The following is a 20,552-nucleotide window of genomic DNA, read 5'->3' as shown; positions in this document are numbered from 1 at the left end:
CCCCCCTCCCTCCCTGCTTGACATTCCCTTGGGAATTCTAATAGCATTACCTTAATAGAATCACCTTAATTACACACAATATTGTTATAGATTTAGAGGGGACCCCCATTAATAAATGGGACTATTTGGGATGTGAAGCTAGAAATACAAGCTACAGAGGAATCCCTGGGCTAGCCTATGCAAAAGGACCTGGCCAAGCAAGGGCCTTTAAGAAACAATTCAAGGCCATGGAGAGCCTAACTGGAAATGCCAGGGAACTCTGTCTTGGTGTGAGGTGGCAGGAAAAGAGAGGTTTTGAGCAAGGGGTACTGGAAAGAAGAAGAACGAGGAGGAGGAGGAGGAAGAGGAGGAAGAGAGTCTGGAATCTGACTTGGGAAGACTGGCTGCCCTGCTGTGGGGGTCAATTCCCTCTTGCAATGACTCTGCTGTAAGATCCGGGCTCCCTCCATGCAGACTGAAGATGTAAACAGGTGAATAAACCGTATTTCTTAAAGCAAGGACAGTCTTCGCCATGTCTCAGTTCTCTAAAGGAGAGAGCCTGGACCCCATGGGCTCTTGCCACCGCTTGGCAGAGAGAGGGGAGGCACCTAACATTTGGAACAATATTTTATACACCCTGCTCCCTGAAACCATCCTGTTAGAAGCACTTGAGCTTTCCGATCTTGGTTCCTAGGAAATCAGGGAAAGAAAGCGGCAGGTTCCTCTTCCCTGTTCTTAAAAAGCAGGTGTCTTCCCCCAAACGATCCTGGGAATTGTAGTTTGGTAGGGGTTCTGGGGATTGTAGGTCTGTGAGTGAGAAGCTGCAATGACCCAGATCGTTTGTGGAACATCATGTGCTTTAAATGCTCATTGGATGCACTTTTGTATAGTTGGGAGGGACACCAAGGGTCATCTAGACCAACCCCCTGCAATGCAGGAATCTTAGCTAAAGCATTCATGGCAGCTGGCCATCCAACCTCTGCTGAAAAACCTCCAAGGAAGGGGAGTTTACTGCTTCCTGAGGGATTCCTTTCCACTGTCAAACAGCTCTTGCTGTTAGAAAGTTCCTATTGAAGTTAAGGCTGAATCTCCTTTCTTGTAGCTTGAAGCCACGGCTTCAGGTCCTGAGGGCGTCTGGAGCAGAAGAAAACAAGCATCGTCCCTCCTCCCTGTGATGGCCCCTGAGATATTTTCAGGGCTGCATGGTGTGGCTCTCATATCCATGTCCTGAGGGACAGAGAGCAAAACCTTTCTCTCTCACCTTTCTCCACCCTATGCAGAATTGCAAGGGGTCAGTACATCTGGCTGGTAAGTAGATGGTCGGAGTTTGGAGCCCAGCCGGGGATGGCAGTGGGCAGGATCCTGGCATTGCTGGGGTTGGACTAGATGACCCTTGGGATCCCTTTCCATCAAGCAGCTAAAGGAACGGGTAGGGGAGCAAGATGTAGAACCAGGGGAGGCACAGCCACACACGCCAACAGCACCCTCTGGCCTGACCCACAGTGGCCTCATCCCAGCACACTTTGACCATTTATAAACTTTTTAATTTTTGTTTAAATCTCCCAAGTAGTGTGCAACATAGAAACAAGTCCATTAAAGCAGAAATACAACTATAAACACTTATGTATCCCTGATATTTGCAGTGTTTTGTACTAGTAGTGTAAGATTAAGCACACTTAGATGGAATTAAGTCCTATCCAAATAAATAGGATTCCTTTTCTAAGTAACTATATTATATAGACAGCTTGGAACTATAGCTGACCATAGGAAGAACTCAGTATCAGTAAATATAACCAATTTGCCCCAACAGTTTCTACCAAATTATTGCATAAATATTAAGATAAACCCTCAGTCTCTAATAGATATGAAGCCAATCTGTGTTCCAAAGTTCTCACCATCACGGACATGAGAATAGAATTTATCAGGACAACATGAGGTACAGAAAGTTACATTTTGGTTCTGGTCTGTTACAGAGTCATCCTGTATGTTCTGAGGCAGAACCCCTCCAGTCTCCAGAAGAATGCTAATAAAGAAAAGAAAGGGATGGTGGATTATTAAATTGACAGTTATTAGAGGGTAGTTATTATATATACAGGGACGCAGGTGGCGCTGTGGTGTAAACCACAGAGCCTAGGGCTTGCCGATCAGAAGATCGGCGGTTCGAATCCCTGCAATGGGTGAGCTCTCGTTGCTCGGTCCCAGCTCCTGCCCACCTAGCAGTTCGAAAGCAGGGATAAGGTGGGGGGGAGGGGGCGGGATACTTCATGGATCGGAACAGGGTGGGGAAAATCACAGGGATTACCCACAGCAACACGTGGCAGGGCCAGCTAGTATATAATAAAGGATAAAGGGACCCCTGACCATTAGGTCCAGTCGTGGACGATTCTGGGGTTGCGGCGCTCATCTCGCTTTACTGGCCGAGGGAGCCGGCGTACAGCTTCTGGGTCATGTGGCCAGCATGACTAAGCCACTTCTGGCGAACCAGAGCAGCACACGGAAACGCCGTTTACCTTCCCTCCAGAGCGGTGCCTATTTATTTACTTGCACTTTGACGTGCTTTTGAACTGCTAGGTGGGCAGAAGCTGGGACCGAACAACGGGAGCTCACCCCATTGCGGAGATTCGAACCACCGACTATCTGATTGGCAAGCCCTAGGCTCAGTGGTTTAGACCACAGCGCCACCCGGGTTTATATACTGCCCTATAACCGGATGTCACAGGAAAAAATAACAACATATATAATCAGAATAAAAACAACAACCCAACAACTCCCCCCCCCCCCGGAAAAGAGCCACATTTTAAAACGGTATAGGTTGATGTCAAGCACATCAACCAAAGGCCTGGTTAAAAAGGAAGGTTTTTGCCTGGCACCTAAAGGTGTGTAATGAAAGCGCCAGACGAACTTCCCTGGGGAGAGCATTCTAGAGACAGGGAGCCACTGCAGAGAAGGCCCATTCTCGTGTTGCCACCTTCCGCACCTCTCAAGGAGGAGGCACACAAAGGAGTGAGATGATCGCAGGGTTCAGGTAGGTTCATATGGAAAGAGGCGGTTCTTGAGGTATTGTGATGCGCTAAACACCAAGAACTCTCCCAATTAAGAATAAGCAGAACCAAGCTTACCGTGTTGCTCTTCTGATGTCAACGTACGGGGTTGGCAATTCATAAAGTCGTACGCACTTGGGATCAATCCTACGAAATATTTCTGCCGATTCCCGAGGCAGTTTAAAGCAACAGGGCCCAACCGACGGCCCCAGGACCACAAGGATATCCTTCACGTCGCAACCGTATTCAGTTACCATCGCGTTAATGACAGCCATAGATACTCCTAACAATGTGCCTTGCCAACCTTAGAAGCAAGGAAAGAAAAGGAAATCTTGCAGCTTTTAAAACTGAAAAGCAAAAGAAAACCCAACCTACAAAAGTTGCATTCAATGTATGTGAACTTTTAAATAGGTGTAAGCATGCAAAATAGGGCATGGAAGTACGGGGTGATGGGTCCAAGTAGGCATGATGGAAGCAACAGTATTTGTTCTTTAAGTGTCTCTGCCACATTTATATATGATGAAGCCAGAAACTAGCAGCAATCAACAGAATAAGAAAGCTAGCCACTATGGTCTGCATTGCTGACAAACATCTAAAGAAGCAGGTAAGTTTCGGCACTTTTAAGCCAGTGTTTTTTATTCACACAACATTCCCAGTTGCACTTCAGCTGTGTCATATCTACAGGAAACTGCCAAGAATAGACCCTACCCCATGTCATTCTGGCCTCCTTCGGGAGAAAGAGTGGAATATAAATTCAACAAATAAAATAACTATATTTTGATTCTTCAGTTGAACTGGTTAAAGATATGACACAATCCAGCGATAAATATTTTTAAAATCCCAGAAAAGTCAAAGGGATCTTTGGCTGCATCAGACCATTAGACAATACCATTACTCCCTAAATGTTATGCTATAAATAGAGATTCAGGATTAAACAGCGAACTGAAAACAAAAAGGTACCGACTCAAGGATAGCCATACCTGTATTCATATGGAATGAAGGATGGGGTGGGGATTGACAGAAACCCAGGCAGGGCCAGAGCACAAACAGAGAAGAAATGCATAAAAGGAATGGCGGTTGTCCCGTGGGTTTCCTGACCTTTGCAAAGCAAAAAAGGAGTCATGTTACCTGAATGAGCAGCACCACATGCTTTCTTGACAGGATCAGCGAAAAGCACAGGGATGCAGTCTGCTCCAGGGGCAGCTAGTGTAACACCTTTCTGGTTAGTTACCATTCCATCATAGCTATCCGGCTCGGCCTTTCCCATGACCCAAACATCACTGGTGTGGTTGACCTGTTAACACCAAGACAAGGCAAGGCAATCTGAAAAATTGAAGTTAGGAGTGCTCTTTTGCTCCAATATTTCCCGAGGCAACACTTCTGCCTAGCAATATTGCTCAAGTCAAAGTGACGTAATTGACTTCCGAAGCCTCGAATGATCTGCAGCCAGGGTATTTCAAGGACTGCTTACTGCCTATTCTTCGGAAGTCCTTCTGTGTTGAACCACCACTATCTCAGGTATGGTGCGGTTCAGGTGTCAATACTTTGAAATTTCTTCATTGAGATTTGTTTAGCTTCTCCGCTTTCAATTTTAATCAATAAATTAACCCTTTCAGGGGCAGGCAGCCATTTATTTTCTATACCCATTTAGTTCTGCTCAGTGGCATCCTAGGCTCCATGTGGATGAGCCTCAGTGCTGGGAGAACAGCTGAGTTTTGTTTCACTTTCAGAGCATCTCTGCTTTATCACTACATTCCAAGCAGAGATCTTTGTTCAAAAACAAGCTCTTAGTCAGTTTTGTAATAAATCGGCTTATAACAGTGACTCATGAAGCTGATTCCTCCGCTGAGGATACATGTGCTAAAGGTGGGGATAAAAGACAAGGTAGGACCACAATCAGCAACTGGAATACGTGAAGATGCTGTTTTCAACAAGAAAAAAAGCAGAAGTGAAAACCAGACCTGAAGTCCTATCCTCTGATCTGAAAACCCAGGTCCTTAGTTCCAGATGGTGGGAGTAGGTGGGTTCATTATTGGAGGGTTTTCTGTATAGAATTTGTTAAAAATACATTTCATTGCCAATGTGTTTAGCACTGCACCATGAAAGCAGATTTGAAGGCTCAGCCCTAGCAAGTGTTATCCTGACAAAAATTTGGGAGTATTGCAGAGTCATTTGATCTGAGTACAAGCAGTTCATGATGAATTAATACTTTTGACTGCTGATCCTTCTGATGGCTTAACTTCACAGCAATTTGTTTATTTAAAATACTTCTCATCTTTCCACAACTGCTCAAGATAGCTCATGGCATGTATTTAAGACAATTACATCCAGCAAAAACAAACTTAAAGCTGAAAGCTTTTTGGGGGGAGAAAAACTTTGAAAGAACATATCCGAATTCATAGCAGCAAAGGCCTCTGTCGGGTCCAGGAGGAACACTGATGGCCTCTCGGACAATAAAGAGATAAAGGTAAAGGGACCCCTGACCATTAGGTCCAGTCGTGACCGACTCTGGGGTTGCGGCTTGTCCACAAAGCAAGGCCAGTTTCTGAAAAAGGATTAAACCAGTTGTTTGAGGCTCTTGGTGGAGATCTTAAAAGCCCATGTCATGGGTTGTTGTGTCCAGACCCTGAATGGACTCCTTTGCCTTTAAGAAAAGCATAAACAGAAGAAGAAGTCAAACTGAGTATTTCCCCCTTAAAAGTCCTCCCACAGTTTCAGTTTTCTTTGCCTTACCTTTACCCTATGATATGCATCAGGGTTGAATCTAGCAGCAGCAGCTAGCCTATGAAGATTTTCCTTAACCACAATGGGTGGGTCACGTCGTTTGGAACTACTGAAGAGATTTAAAGAGCTCAATGTCTGTATATAGGAGATGCCGCCCGTTCTTGTAGTGAATCCATGGAGGAAGATAGGATCTAGCGAAAAGAACAACCGGGGGGGGGGGAATCATAGTTATGCGGGTCTAGTATCACCCCAAATATGCTTCAGGGGAGCAAGAATTTGACATAAAGCTGGGATGGGGAGATAGGCTAGCACAGGGGTGGCCAACTCCCAAGAGACTGTGATCTACTCACAGAGTTAAAAACTGGCAGTGATCTACCCCCCCTTTTAAGGAAGTAGGAAGGCCCATTTGGGGGGGGTTGGGGTCAAAGTTGTTGAGTTTTTTCAGGGAGGAGGTAAAATGTTGAGCTTTTTTTAGGGGAGCCACAGTTGTTCAGCTTCTTTGGAGGGAGCCAATGATCTACCAGTGATCTACCGCAGACGTCCAGTGATCTACCGGTAGATCACGATCTACCTGTTGGACGTGCCTGGGCTAGCATAACTCTGGATGAGCTGAGGAGGAGGGAATTAAGCAAGCATAGTTCGGGTGCACTGGGAACCTCCTGAACCCAAACCTGCAGCAGATCTCCAAATCTATTCCCATCTCTCTAATACACAATCTGGTTTAAAACCAAATAAAAAAATTCCTTCCAGTAGCACTTTAGAGACCAACTAAGTTTGTCATTGGTATGAGCTTTCTTTTCTTTTTTTTCTTTTTTTAAGATTAAAAAAGTTTTTATTGGTTTCCATTTAAAAATCACAGTGCACAGTAATAAATCACAATATGCAAAAGTACACACAAATAAAGATATAAACCTCGTCTAACACGCTCAGAAACGACGAGGCAAGAAAAAAGATAAGCCAGGGGAGAAGCTATAGAAAAAAAGAAAAAAAAGAAGAAAAAAAAAGAATGGAAAAAGAAAAAAGAAGAGTTGAGGTTTAACTTCCAGTTACTTCTCTGTATCTCATCAATTACATTCCTTTTCATGACACAATTCTTAATTTGTCTACAGTATTGGTCTTCAGATGATCTGTTTTAGGCTCAGGTATACTCTGCTGGTTGGCTTAATTTTTTATTATTTAATTTGATTCTAGGTATTCATAAAATATTCTCCATTCCTTTTTAGTTTTCTGTTTCATCTGTCCTCTAATCCTTCCTGTAAATTTTGCAAGCTGTGCATATTCTTTCATTAACGATTGCCATTCGAGTTTGCTGGGTATGTTGTTACTTTTCCAAATTCTCGCTAGCAGAATTCTTGCAGCCACTATTCCATACATCATTAGCGTTCTGTTAGCGTTCTTTACATTTTCCGGTATTATATTCAATAAAAATACCTCTGGTTTCTTTTTAAATGTTATTTTTGTCATTTTCTTAAGTTCCTCATAAATCATACTCCAATATTTGTTTATCATGGGACATTTCCACCACATATGTATCTGTGTACCCACTTCTGTTCCACACCTCCAGCATTTATTGGATTGGCTTTTGTACATTTTGGCTAATCTATCTGGTGTTTGATACCACCTGTACAACATTTTTAAGATGTTCTCTTTTAGGTTGTAACAGGCAGTAAACTTCATGTCCTTTTTCCACAGCCTCTCCCATTGCTCCATGAGGATGTTATACCCAAAATCTTGGGCCCATCTCACCATTGATGTTTTGGTTTGTTCTTCTATAAGATCCCATTCGAGCAATAAATCATATATCTGTGAGATATGTTTCCCTTCTTTATTCATTAAGATTTTTTCAAATTTAGATTTTCCTTTAGCAATACCCAATTTTTTGTCCTCATTAAATCTTTGATTTATTTCAAAATATTGGAGCCATACCGAAAGGTGATCTTTGATTTCCTCATATTGTTTCAATTTAATTTCGTTTTGATTTATTTCCAATAAGTCATGGTAGGTAGCTCTTTTCTCGTCCATATTTGTTTTTTTGACTGTAATCATATTTATTGGGGATGCCCACAGAGGTATGTTTTTTTCTAAAATTCCTCTATATTTTATCCAAATTGTATATAAAGATTTTCTCACCAGATGATTTAAGAATCCCCTGTGGGCTTTAACCTTCTCATGTAGCAAGTAAGAATGCCACCCAAAGCGGTTGTCAGCTCCCTCCAAGTCTAGAAGTTCTGGGTTTTCCAGGGTTATCCATTCTTTCACCCATACCAACCCTGCTGCTGCATGATATAATTCAAGATTAGGCAGCGCAAAGCCCCCCCTTTCCTTTTTATCAGTGAGTAGTTGGTATTTAATACGGGGTCTCTTACCACTCCAAATGAATTTCGTGATGTCTTTGCGCCATTCTATAAAACATTTCATGTTTTAAATGTTTTCATTGGTATGAGCTTTCATGTGGTCTCTAAGGTGCTACTGGAAGGAATTATTTTTACAGTATTTTGTTTCGACTATACCAGACCAACATGGTTACCTACCTGGTTTAAAACCAGTTACAGATAACTTCAACCTGCCAGTAAAAAAATACAGCAAAAAATCCCTCCAGCTCAAAATGTACACATTACTCTCCATTATTTTGTCCAGAAATATTTTGCTCTGTTGAAGACTAAAGAAAATGCAAGATTTTGAATCAGGCTTCTTCTCATGACTTTTGCCACCCGCTTTTTATACTCAGAACTTAGTGCCACCTGTTGCATTTTATCTCTATCCATAGCAGTTTTTGCCCAAACACAGAAAATTCTGCAAAAATCCCAACTAGCTATGAATAAAATGAAGTAGAAAAAATGTATGTGTGCTGGGGCAATCTGACTTTTCTTGCTGCAGAAAGTTTTGGTGGTAGAGGATAGATTGAAGTGCATGCACGGTCATGAATACTGTACGAACAAAAGCTGTTTTTCTAATGAAATGTGCATTTAAGAACCAAACGATCATTATTTATTGAATGCTTCAACTGAGTAGACATGCTTGCTTTTTTGGTAGAGCCTGACATTCAGAAGTCTGCTCCCCCCCCCCCCACAAGCACAACCAGGATCATACCAGGTATTGAACAATAAAAAGGGACATTTGAAAAAAGAAAAGGACGCAGTACTAATAATATGATTCTTGCACATATTTTTTGTTACCTGGGATCAATGAAGATTTGAGAATGGTAACTTCCCCTTTCAGACTAGGAAGGCTCTTCAAAAATATCGTTATCTCAGTTTGGATCTTTTCTATGTCTTGGTCTGTAAGTGGCATTAATTCACCTTGCAGTTCTGCAGATTTTTTGAGGTTGTTTTCTTCACAGTTAATCTGAAAATCTTTAAACTCAAACTGGTAAACACTAGTAAAAAGTTGATTCATGTACTCTCTCATTAACGGTTTTCTTTGTGCCGGCACGATTACTTTAACAGCCTCGATGTCTTTTTCATCGAGTTTTTGTTTAATGGTGTACAAGACAGCAACTGTATTTTTGGCACACACAACCTCAAGTTGTTTCCCTGGACCATGAAAGCCTCGTATTGCTGTATGAAATACATCCCCACAATTCCCTTCACTTCCAAAGGTTTGGCAACACATAAGGTAAACAGGGTAGTTCTCCCCAAGAGTTTCTAATGTTCTGATCACCGATGCCTGGGTCCAGTTATTCCACGACCTGGGTCCAAAGCAGCACAAATCAATCAAGACTGCCTTCGCCATATTCTATGGACAACACCTGGTGACGGCAAACATGGGGTGATCAGCTGGCTGGTGGAGGGGAAAGAGTACAGGTAAGAGAGAGAGAATGCATTATCAAAGAGCATTATCCTTTATTCTGGCAGATCAAGCAGATAGAATGAACAATCCGGAAAGGGATTCACAATCCGCTGAAACAGAAAACAGCAGCTGAGTGCAGAGCAAAGATTTATCATATTTCGAGACCCACCAAGGACTTTAGAAGGGAGAAGTCTGAATCAAAGTTTCAGCTCCTTCAGCTACACTGAAGGACTCCCTTACGAGCTTAAAAAAAGGAACAGGTATTGTTTCTTAATGCAGAGGTTTGTGATGAAATCTTTTTGTTTAGGCAACCTTATCCAGACATGCAGATGTTGAAGCATTTCAATCTTTTAGTTTATGGCAGATTTTGTCTTTAAAATGTTTTCAATTACTAGGTTTTAACTGTTTTAATTGGTAATTTTAATATTTCCTGTAAACCTCTGAGAGGTTTTGTTACAATCAACCAGTACATTTTTATTTTTTATTTTGTAAATAAAGAATAAAATGAAAAACTCAAAGGCTGAATAGTATGCCTGCTGCTTAGCTGGGAGTAAATCTCATTAATTTCAGCGGAGCTTACTTGCAGGGATACTACATGATGTGATCAAGCTGCGTGCATATTTGCTAGGATAAGCACCCTTTTCTACTGCGGAAAGGAATAGAAAAATCCAAAAAGCTAAAGCAGACCTAACTTAAACGGAATCTAATTCTTAAGAAATTATGTTTAGGACCCGAACGTCAAGTCTACTAGGGCTGTCATCGTATGCACATTGTAAGATGCTGCTCCCACTGGAAACAACCGGGGGGGGGGCATAGCTGCCAAGTTATCCCTTTTTTAAAGGGATTTTCCCTTATGCTGAATAGGCTTCCTCGCGAGAAAAGGGAAAACTTGGCAGCTATGGGGGGGCGGAGCATAGAGAGGATGCATGGCTGCAATCTTAAACACAATTTAGAACGGAAAAGAGTATATAAATAAAGCCCATCGGAGATACAGCCCCCGAAAAGAAACTGATTTACTTACTGATCGGGAGAAAACAGTTTGCACCTGCCAGAAGCTGCGTCCTCTTCACTTCATATAAAACGTGAGAATGGAAAAGCCACTTCCTGAAAATGCACAGCCGCGAAATCTTGCAAAGGCCCGGGGAATTCCAAAGTTTGCTCAGTGAGGCGCTGACCGAATTAATTTCCGCGAAGTGGCTGGACCAGAAGAGCAGGACTTCGCTTCCCCAAAAGGGCGGCGAGCAGAGCAGGCGAGGCTCCCCGCTTCTCTCCTGAGAGGAAGGTAGAGATGCAGGCAACCCACCGGGAAGAGCGCTGCAAAAGCATCCCGGGGTTGCTGCGGGCAGGAGGGAGCCTCGGGGACCTTCTGCAATTCGTGCAAAACACCCCCCCTCCAAAAAAAAAACACGCACCCATTTTCGTTTTTGAAGCCTGGAACAACTGCTCTGCAAGTGCTGGCGCCCCCGGGCGCTCAGCGGGAAAAGGAGGGCCGGCCCCTCTCCTTCCCAGTGGGGCATCCCGGTCGGAGGGCGCCCCCCAGCTGCGCCAAGAGCAACCGCGGAAATTAATTTAATAGGGCTTGTTGGCCCAGTGTCGGATTTTACGTATAAGCTAAACAAGCTATACCTTAGGGCCCCAATCTCTTGGGGGGGCCCCCCATGAAATTTAAAGGGGGGAAACCTGGATGTACATTTCCAAAATGCAGCATAAAAAACAAATAAAGTAAAACCTACACACAGCAACTGTTATGATGTAACTAATGGGCCCCGCCTGCTAGCCTGCTCCCTAAAATATCACTGGTTTGCTCATCTCTATATACGTACAGTCGTACCTCTGGTTACGTAAACTTCGGGATGTGTGCACGGCAAACCCGGAAGTATTTCACCAGGTTTCGCCGCGTGTGCATGCGTAGCAGCGGTCCTCGGGTTGTGGAAACCTCAGGATCCGACCGGACCTCTGGAACTGATCCCATCCACAACAGGAGGTACCACTGTATAGGGTGCCTACATTCTGCATGGATTGGTTGCATAGCAACATGGGCAAATGGCTTTAGATACCTATTAGGTCCATAAATGACCATATAGCATATATTCAACACAAAAACCAGCAACAATTTGTATATCTCATAAAGTCTCTGCTGTTGCTCATTCTAAAACCCCTGGAATCTCTCAGGTTGCGACAATATCAATTATGTCCTTCCGTCCTATCAACTGATATCAAATTCATTTTTTTTGAATTTGCAAGTTATCAAGATTCCTTGGGTACCTCAAATAGCAATGTATGAGTAACAGAGGAAAGCAGCTTAGCTATTTTCGAACGTTTTAACTTTCTCTGTGGATATGAATCTCCTGTGGGAGACCCCCCCCCTAAAAAAAAATCTGCCACAATCCTAAAACTCCTTGCAAACGGAGAACTCAGTCGTACATCCAGTGCTTTTTTCTTTCTTTCTAAAAAAATGTTTAGGGGTACTCTCATTTTCCTACTCCTGTTGTAATACTGCCCCTCAATGAGGCCAAACTTAAGATTCACACAATGTTTAGGGGTATGCGTATCCCTGCGTACCCCCCAGGAAAAAAAACACTGTGTACATCCTACGCCCTTTTAAAATGTGGGGTTTTCTTGTGGGGAGTGTGGGGTTATTGGGTTGTTTTTTATTTTGATTATATATTTATATTCTGATTTTGTTCTGTTGAACCGCCCTGAGACCTCCTAGTATAGGGTGGTATATAATTTCCGTAAAATAAGAAAATAAATAAATAAGCCACTGAGTAACAGCCTGAGGTAAAAACGCCATTTTAATTGATTGCTCAATTGAAACGGACCCACCTGGGCCCATTTGAAGCGGCATCATAACCACTTTTGAACAGCCGTGGCGACATATTCCAGTTTTTTGCTGAATTTGGGGTGGAAGAAGTGTGTTTGAGGAACATGCTAAGATATTTACTGAGCCTATAGGCCCAAGGAAAAGGGGAGGAAAAGAGGCCGCATTGGGGAAAATAACGAGGTTTTGTGATTACCTCCTTAAATTTTAACTGCCGCAGGCCTCAATTGGCTGCTCTTTCTTTACATTTATCAACAGCGTCATTTTACGAGGATAAGAGTAAGCATGGATAACATGTCACCAAAAGACAGATAAAATTGTCAGGTTTTTTGACACTGCATTGGCTCAGCCGCTTTTGCCTCTGAAATAAATGGCATGCAATTTTATTTCTAAACCCATGCCATTAACTGAGTCAGCTCTTTTCTGTGGTTTTGCCACCGTTTTTTTCCTGTCCGGTCTCCTCAAAACCTGACTTGAGGAAGTCTTTGTGGAAGAAATTCTTTTTCCCTCACCCTCAGTCGGTCAGTTTTCGATGAAAAGCTATTTTTTCAGTTTAAAGAGAAGGTCTTGCCAAGTACTATTCTGTTGTGAGGGAATCATATTCCCACACAGAAACTGAAGAAAACTCACTCACATGCCATAATACTGTCATACAGATTGTGAACTATCTCAGCTAAGGTCTGGTTGAAATAGTCTCAGAAAGGCATTGAAAATCTATTTAATGTTGAAAGGTAATTTCTGTTTGCATTCATTATTTTGAATGAGTCATTGGATGTCCTATCATTATATTTGCTATTTTAGCTAGCTTGATGATATAAAATTATGAAATTAACATTTAAAAGACAAAACAAAGGCAAAATAATAATGCAATTGATTTGACAGAGAGGATCCTGGAAAGTTTCAGAACAAAACGGAGGAAGGGATAAGCAATCGAAGGATGTGCACTTTATAAAAATGTGCACTTTGGGATCCATGCCAAATTTTCCAAGAAAAATAATGTGTTACTAAGGTTTCTGCAAGGAGAAGGCAACTTGCCAAACCCCTCTTGGTGTGCATATATGCACAATACCTTTAAAGCTTATTTGAAGCTCATTTCTCTGCCTCAAAGAATTCTGGGCACTGTAGTTAACCCCTCAAAGAGTTACAATTACCAGCAAACCTTAACAAACTACAGTGCCCAGAATTCTCTGAAGGGGGAAACGTGCTCTGAATGTGCACAATGTAGTGTGTACACAGACACGCTTCAGCATCTTCCCTCTGCGAAGGGATTTCTTCTGGAGAGGGTTTTCAGAGTGAGTAGAGTTAAGAGGAAGAGAAAGATGAGTTGGGCAACCTGCTTTTTGGATACAATAGAACATACTTTCCATATCATATTAAAATATGTGAATATTTAACATTTATTCACAGGACCCTACTTGTATGAACTCAACTTTCAAAGCAGCTCTTCAAATAGCAGGATTTGTGTTAGATGTAGTTTGCAGTTATTTTTCAAAGCTGCTTCTCTCCAACTCTTTCTGTCTTTTCTTCTTCTTTTTTTAGGCATGGCTAATCCAAGTTCATCGTTGTTAGATGAAGCTGTGCAGCAAATAGCAGAACAACAACATGCCCAAGCCTCTGAAATAGAAAGCAACAAGGCTGTCCTTATTAGGTTGCAGGTAATATGACTTTAGGGACCCAGGTGGCGCTGTGGGTTAAACCACTGAGCCTAGGGCTTGCCGATCAGAAGGTCGGCGGTTCGAATCCCTGCAACGGGGTGAGCTCCCGTTGCTCGGTCCCAGCTCCTGCCAACCTAGCAGTTTGAAAGCACATCAAAGTGCAAGTACAGTGGTACCTCGGTTTATGAACACAATTGGTTCCGGAAGTCTGTTCATAAACTGAAGCGTTCATAAACTGAAGCGAACTTTCCCATTGAAAGTAATGGAACGTGGGTTAATCCGTTCCAGACGGTCTGCGGAGTAACCGTTCATAAACTGAAGCGAACTTTTCCATTGAAAGTAATGGAAAGTGGATTAATCCGTTCCAGACGGGTCCGTGAAGTACTTAAACTGAAGCGTTCATAAACTGAAACATGGGTGTAATTGGTTCCGGAAGTCTGTTCATAAACTGAAGCGTTCATAAACTGAAGCGAACTTTCCCATTAAAAGTAATGGAAAGTGAATTAATCCGTTCCAGATGGGTCCGCGGTGTTCATAAACCGAAAATTCATAAACCGAGGTGTTCATAAACCGAGGTTCCACTGTACTGTAGATAAATAGGTACCACTTCGGCGGGAAGGTAAACAGCATTTCCGTGTGCTGCTCTGGTTTGCCAGAAGCTGCTTAGTCATGCTGGCCACATGACCCAGAAATTGTATGCTGGCTCCCTTGGCCAGTAAAGCGAGATAAGTGCCGCAACCCCATAGTCGTTCGCGACTGGACTTAACGGTCAGGGGTCCCTTTACCTTTAATATGACTTTGAGAAAATAACACTTGCATAAAAGGAAATGCCACCCTGAAACTCTGCTCAGTTTCAGCTCAAATACATGGCAAATACATGACAAGAATTGTCCAAGAGGGCAGTTTTTAGGACTCATCCATGTAAAATTAGTTCTGTACAGTATGACCAAAAACACTTTGATCTGGTTGTGTCGAACCCAACCATAAATATGGAATGAATGTCAGCTCATAAGAAGAGTCTGCTGGATCAGGCCAGCATCCTGTTCTCAAAGTGGCCAAGCATATGATATGCTCTTAGGATAAGGTTACCAGATTTTTTTTCTCCAATGAATCCGGGGACACTTTAATTAATTAACTGCCTTTCGGAGCAGCCCCACCCCAACTCCTACTTGCGTGCAGGCAGGAGGGGGCAGGCATCTCTCAGTTGGGAAGGGAGGCTTCCTGTTGCCTAACAGAGATCCCTGCCCGCTCCTGCTTGCACGCAAGTAGGAGTTGGGAGGCTGCTCTGATAGGCAGCATGAAGCCTCCCTTCACAGCTTAGTTGCTGGGGTCAGGGAAGGTGGAGGCAGACCGGAAGCTGCATCTTAGAGCCCCTGCACCACCATCATATGGGGACTTCCGAGCAGCTCATGAAGCCAGCCAGAGCCAACTGCTCCAGGCTGCTGAGACTGCTGTTGCTGCATTTACCGGGGACATTAGATGAAATCCGGGGACATTCGGGGGATGGAATTTGTCCGGGGACTTATTCACCCTACTGGGGTCTGTCCCCGGGAAACGGGGACATCTGGTAACCCCACCTTAGGAAGCATGCATGCAAGGCCCAAGGCTATATAGGCACTACAGCATTGACCTCTTTCCAATTGTCTGTACCATATGGAGGATGATTTTAGGGACAAGCTACATATTTTTTCTTAGAAGAGCAGCGATTTCACATTTGAGATCTTTAAGAATTATTGGGTGGATGCTACTTGGACCCACCAACCTACCCCTGATGTAGGGCATTGTGACTGGGACGCAGGTGGCGCTGTGGGTTAAACCACAGAGCCTAGAGCTTGCCGATCAGAGGGTCGGCAGTTTGAATCCCCGCGACAGGGTGAGCTCCCGTTGCTCGGTCCCAGCTCCTGCCAACCTAGCAGTTCGAAAGCCCATCAAAGTGCAAGTAGATAAATAGGTACCGCTACAGCGGGAAGGTAAACAGTGTTTCCGTGCACTATTCTGGTTCGCCAGAAGCGACTTGGTCATGTTGGCCACATGACCTGGAAGCTGTACGCCAGCTCCCTTGGCCAATAAAGTGAGATGAGCGCCGCAACCCCAGAGTCGGTCACAACTGGACCTAATGGTCAGGGGTCCCTTTACCTTTTACTAGGGCATTGTGACAACATCACAGATCATTTTAATCAGGAAAAGCCAACAGCAAAACAATAAAACTATTCTCTTCAATTTAATAAATTGGAAAGCCAAATTTCTAGATAAATCAGAGTTATATGTACTTTTTACAGTGCTATAAATTCTTATTCTACTAATTATAATGCTTTCACAATTTTGTTTTCTTTTAAATAAATAAAAAATAACTAGTTAACTGAACCTCAAGCAATTACACCATTGTATAAATAATTTAATGCTATCCACCAAAAGTATTAACTTTTCACTGTATATTACTATATTTTCCCATAGACTCAGCTTCAGGATCTTGAGGCGCAAATGAAACATGTTATGGCAAACAGAAAGGCAACAGAAAAGCAAATGTATCATCAAGATGAAGCCATAATAAGTACAAAAGATCATTGTGAAAATCTGGCCGTTCAGATCACAGCCTTGTATGTTGAGAATCTAAAGCTTGGATTTGATACAGAAGCACTCCAAGAAGAGTATAAACTGATGCTTCAACGAAACAGTGCCTACTATGCAAAAATGGCTGCTCATAGAGACCATTTTGTGGAGGCAGAAAACAAATTGCCACTTATGACTGAGCTCACTAAGAAAAGAGCTGCAGTCAAAGCAATGATTACAAACAAGGAGGAATTAATGTCTGTTCTTCAGAATCCAGAAGTAAATACTACTAACCAATCTCAGGTCCAATTAAGTGGCTTTTTCAGCTTTGTTATCTTCTATGCAAAATTGTATTTTCTATATGTATCTGACTGGGACCTAGCATAATACTTTCTTCACAAGGAGATAAGTGATGTTTCTCACCATTCTCTACGTTTGTGACCAAATGCTGCTGTTTGCAACAATTCTCTTTGACATCTTGGGGGGGGGCATTCCACAGGGTGGGTGCTACTACCGAGAAGGCCCTCTGCCTCGTTCCCTGTAACTTTACACAGTGAGGGAGCCACCAGAAAGCCCTGGGATCTGGACCTCAGTGTCCAGGCTGGACGGTGGAGGTGGAGAAGACTTTCCTTCAGGTATACTGGGCCGAGGACATTTAGGGCTTTAAAGGTCACCACCAACACTTTGAATTGTGCTCAGAAACGTACTGGGAGCCAGCGTAGGTCTTTCAGGACTGGAAGTATATGGTCCTGGCGTCCGCTCCCAGTCACCAGTCCAGCTGCCGCATTCTGGATTAGTTGTCGTTTCTGAGTCACCTTCAAAGGTAAGGTAGCCCCACGTAGAGCGCATTGCAGTAGTCCAAGCGTGTACCACTCTGGTGAGACAGTGCACAGGCAGGTAGGGTCTCAGCCGGAATAGCAGGTGGAGCTAGTAGACAGCTGCCCTGGACACTTCTTTGTGTATGTCAGTATATGTGTTTGAGTGTTGTAGAAGTAGCCCAAAGCCACAGCACATGTAAATAGCCAGCTGGTGGCTGGCAACCTTTTGATTTAGCAATCTGGAATGCACAGTAGGAACAAAGTATGAAGTATACAGAGCATATCTAAAGCAAAAATCAAAACTGCTTAACTAATTTCAATATACATGTCCTGCATGGGTACCACAGACATGTCCAAGTCCATGAAGAAATCAGGAATAGCAACAGTACCCAGATCTTCAGCTATGAGAAGTAGTAACTGTACAGTACTTATAAATGTCCTGTTGCTACAATCTGACCTCAAGTGGTGACACTTTCTGTAGGAGTAGCTTTGGGTGTCATTTCGATCAGGAAATGCATTAGGGTTAAATGCCCCTCAGAGCTACTTAGTTTATGAGATTAGGAGCATCCCATAACTGCTTTAAAACAAAGAGAAAATGTTGGGAGGTCCAATTATTGATCTCCTCTATCTCATCTAGTTTGGGTCTAAGAATCAACATGCTTGGACATGGAAAACCACATTAGTTGCTAAGCACTCTATTGCATGCTTGAAAAGCCAAAGTTCTGTTTCTGTTCTGTTCTGTTCTACCCATTCTATGTTTATTTTGTTTTTCATTTCTCCTTCTGTTGTTGTGCATTTCCTAATTACTATTTAGATTCCATTTTGGCATTTACTTAAATCTTCTAGCACTGAATCTTGAAACAATCCCAATTGTTGTTTAAATTCCAAAAAAGATCTGTTAACAGAAAAATATTTTCATATTCTTTTATCTATCTGTAGGATGAAATCACATATTTGGAAGCTGAAATTAATGTGTTGAAAGAAGCTATCAGTGGAAAGGAAAATGCACTTAGAGATGAAAGAAATGTGCATGCTAGGCTTCGAAAAGAAATTCAGGTGATTTTCAGTCATTAGAATAGAATATGTCACCAGCTGTGTTGTGGTTCATGTCTTCTAGAAAAAGAACTCTTAATTCTAAAGCTTATACATTTTTGAAAATCCCAGTAGTCTAGGAATATGAATAAAAACAAATCAGTATTGCTGGTGTTCTCTCCCACCTCCAATCCATAAACACAGAACAACAAAAGCTGGTATTTTACTTTATTGCAATGTGGGATAGTTATGATATTCTGCTTATTGTTATTTATTATTTATCACATGAACCACTTACTTGAGAATTTGTATCAGTAGCACATGATGAGCTGGAAAAATATTCCTATGTTACAGAATCAAATGTTGGGTACCAATATTGTGAATATTTGGGTCTTATTGACTCTCAACATAGACCCTGATGGCCGTGTCGCCTGTTTCACTGTATACTACAGACCAGCACATAGAGGAGCTAATTGATCTTTGTGCAAATGACTACAACATATTGATTCCTAAAATGGTACATCGGTGAGTACCGATGTGTGTAAGGTCCTCTCCACACTGATTATATTGCTGTAACCTGCCCTGAGACAGTCTGGGGAACAACAGGAAATAATAATAATAGATAACAGGAGCAATGCAAATGAGGGTTTAATAACTGCATACAAAGAGATTTTAATGAAGCTCCAAAAAGTTGTGGTAGGTATCTCAAAATCTCTTTGTGAAGTCCAACAGGAGTCTGCCTTGTCCACTTTGGTGTGAAGTTTTGGAGTAGTCTGCTAGCAATATGTTGACAACACCCACTAGATCTCTCTTCTGGCCTCGTGGTCTTTCTCTCTACATAGTCAGAATGACCAATGGTCAGGGATGGTGGAAGGGGCAGTATTTAATGTCAACTCAGAAATAAAACCCACTGTGGGAGAGAACTGCATCCTAAAAAACCTTTGTGACCTTACATCTGTTTGCTGTATGTCTGTTGCGCTCAAGCATTTCTCAGCTGTCTTTATTCTTACTGTAACAGGTGCAGAATAAAAGATATGAAGCTATACTAAAGCGTTTGCATTGTCAAGTGAACAAATTTCAGTCCAGCAAAAGACAGCGGCACTGTAACCTTCAGCAAATGGAAGAAAAAGTGGCAGAACTAAGGAATCTCCTCGAAGTATCTGATTGATAGACTATATTAGGGGTCGGCAACCTGTGGCCCACGGGCCACAAGCGGACTATATGTTCATTTTAAAGATATGGTCTGCTCTCTTTATGTAACAAACCATTAAGTTTGTCTTATACTTACCATAGGAAAAAAAACAGACGTTCAAGCAACCTGCTTACTCTCTGATTTGCTGTTCTTATAAATCTTGGTTGTGCTAATTAAATTTAAGCCCCTCAAATATAGCTTAAAGAAGCCACCAGCTATTCAAACTTGCCCCTTCTCTGAAGAAAAAGAGGGCAGAGGTGTTGTTATAGGCATTAGATAGGAGGACCTGCACTTAAATATTTGGGGTTCCAGTACTGTATCTCTGAACAATCAGTTACTTTCTGTTTTCCTTCTGACGGACTGAATTGTTACAACCTGTTTCTTTGCTATTCCAGTATTAAAAGAAGACTTAAGCAGAATGGAATATAAGGGCGTTCCCTGTTTTATTACTGTATCTGGGACACTCATGTGTCTGTCTGTAAAATATTTTTCAGTCTATCAAACATATTTTTCAACTATGTAAGTTTTAGGCCCTGTATCGCAGAGGCTGTTTGAGAAATGCTGCCTGGACAGTGAAGTTTTGCACTACTCTCTATGTAAGGTCTAACTAAATGCCAAAGAACCTTTAAAAAGTGGAATAAAATTTTTGAAAGGGTTTTTCTTCCAAGCTACGCAGCTTATCCTTTTGTTTGGTGCAAGGCAGGGCTGGCCCAAGACATTCTGCCACCTGAGGTGAACCAGAAAATGGTGCCCCCATCTGGTATTCAGAGGTAGACTGCCCCTGAAGTTGGGGACTCTATTTCAGTTAGGCCATCTAATAGCTCTTGCTAGGACTGCCCCCCTCCCTGCAACCCACCACCATGTCTGCATCCCTCTTGCCTCTTTTTAAAGCCATCTGACCCAGCAGCTCCTTCACTGCATCTTTAGACCGCCAATCCTACTAGTTCAAAG

General features: G+C 42.5%; 2 protein-coding genes across 3 annotated transcripts; one reads left to right on the top strand and one right to left on the bottom strand.

Annotated features, from left to right (window-relative positions):
* Positions 1-1,501: 1,501 nt before the first annotated feature.
* On the bottom strand, positions 1,502-11,057 carry LACC1 (laccase domain multifunctional purine nucleosidase 1). 2 transcript variants are annotated; one of them, XM_035102049.3, is made up of 6 exons: positions 10,555-11,057; positions 8,921-9,524; positions 5,754-5,935; positions 4,149-4,314; positions 3,099-3,324; positions 1,502-2,002 (listed from the first exon to the last, which is right to left on the bottom strand). In XM_035102049.3, the coding sequence occupies exons 2-6, from the start codon at positions 9,474-9,476 to the stop codon at positions 1,828-1,830; spliced, it is 1,305 nt and encodes a 434-aa protein (XP_034957940.1). In that variant the 5' UTR covers positions 9,477-9,524; positions 10,555-11,057; the 3' UTR covers positions 1,502-1,827. The 2 variants fall into 2 exon arrangements, with proteins under 2 accessions (XP_034957940.1, XP_034957941.1); XM_035102050.3 differs by having other exon boundaries at positions 8,921-9,492; positions 10,555-11,052.
* A 2,705-nt stretch (positions 11,058-13,762) lies between these two features.
* CCDC122 (coiled-coil domain containing 122) lies at positions 13,763-20,266 on the top strand. Its single transcript, XM_088655847.1, has 4 exons — positions 13,763-14,009; positions 16,464-16,838; positions 18,317-18,433; positions 19,428-20,266. Exons 1-4 carry the CDS (start codon positions 13,896-13,898, stop codon positions 19,575-19,577), a joined length of 756 nt encoding a protein of 251 aa, XP_088511973.1. The 5' UTR covers positions 13,763-13,895; the 3' UTR covers positions 19,578-20,266.
* Positions 20,267-20,552: the final 286 nt, after the last annotated feature.

This window comes from Zootoca vivipara, chromosome 12 (assembly GCF_965207765.1).
Source record: "Zootoca vivipara chromosome 12, rZooViv2.hap1.1, whole genome shotgun sequence".
Lineage (NCBI taxonomy): Eukaryota > Metazoa > Chordata > Lepidosauria > Squamata > Lacertidae > Zootoca > Zootoca vivipara.
Note: the sequence above shows the minus strand (reverse complement) of the source record. Positions and strands in the feature narration are given on the sequence as shown.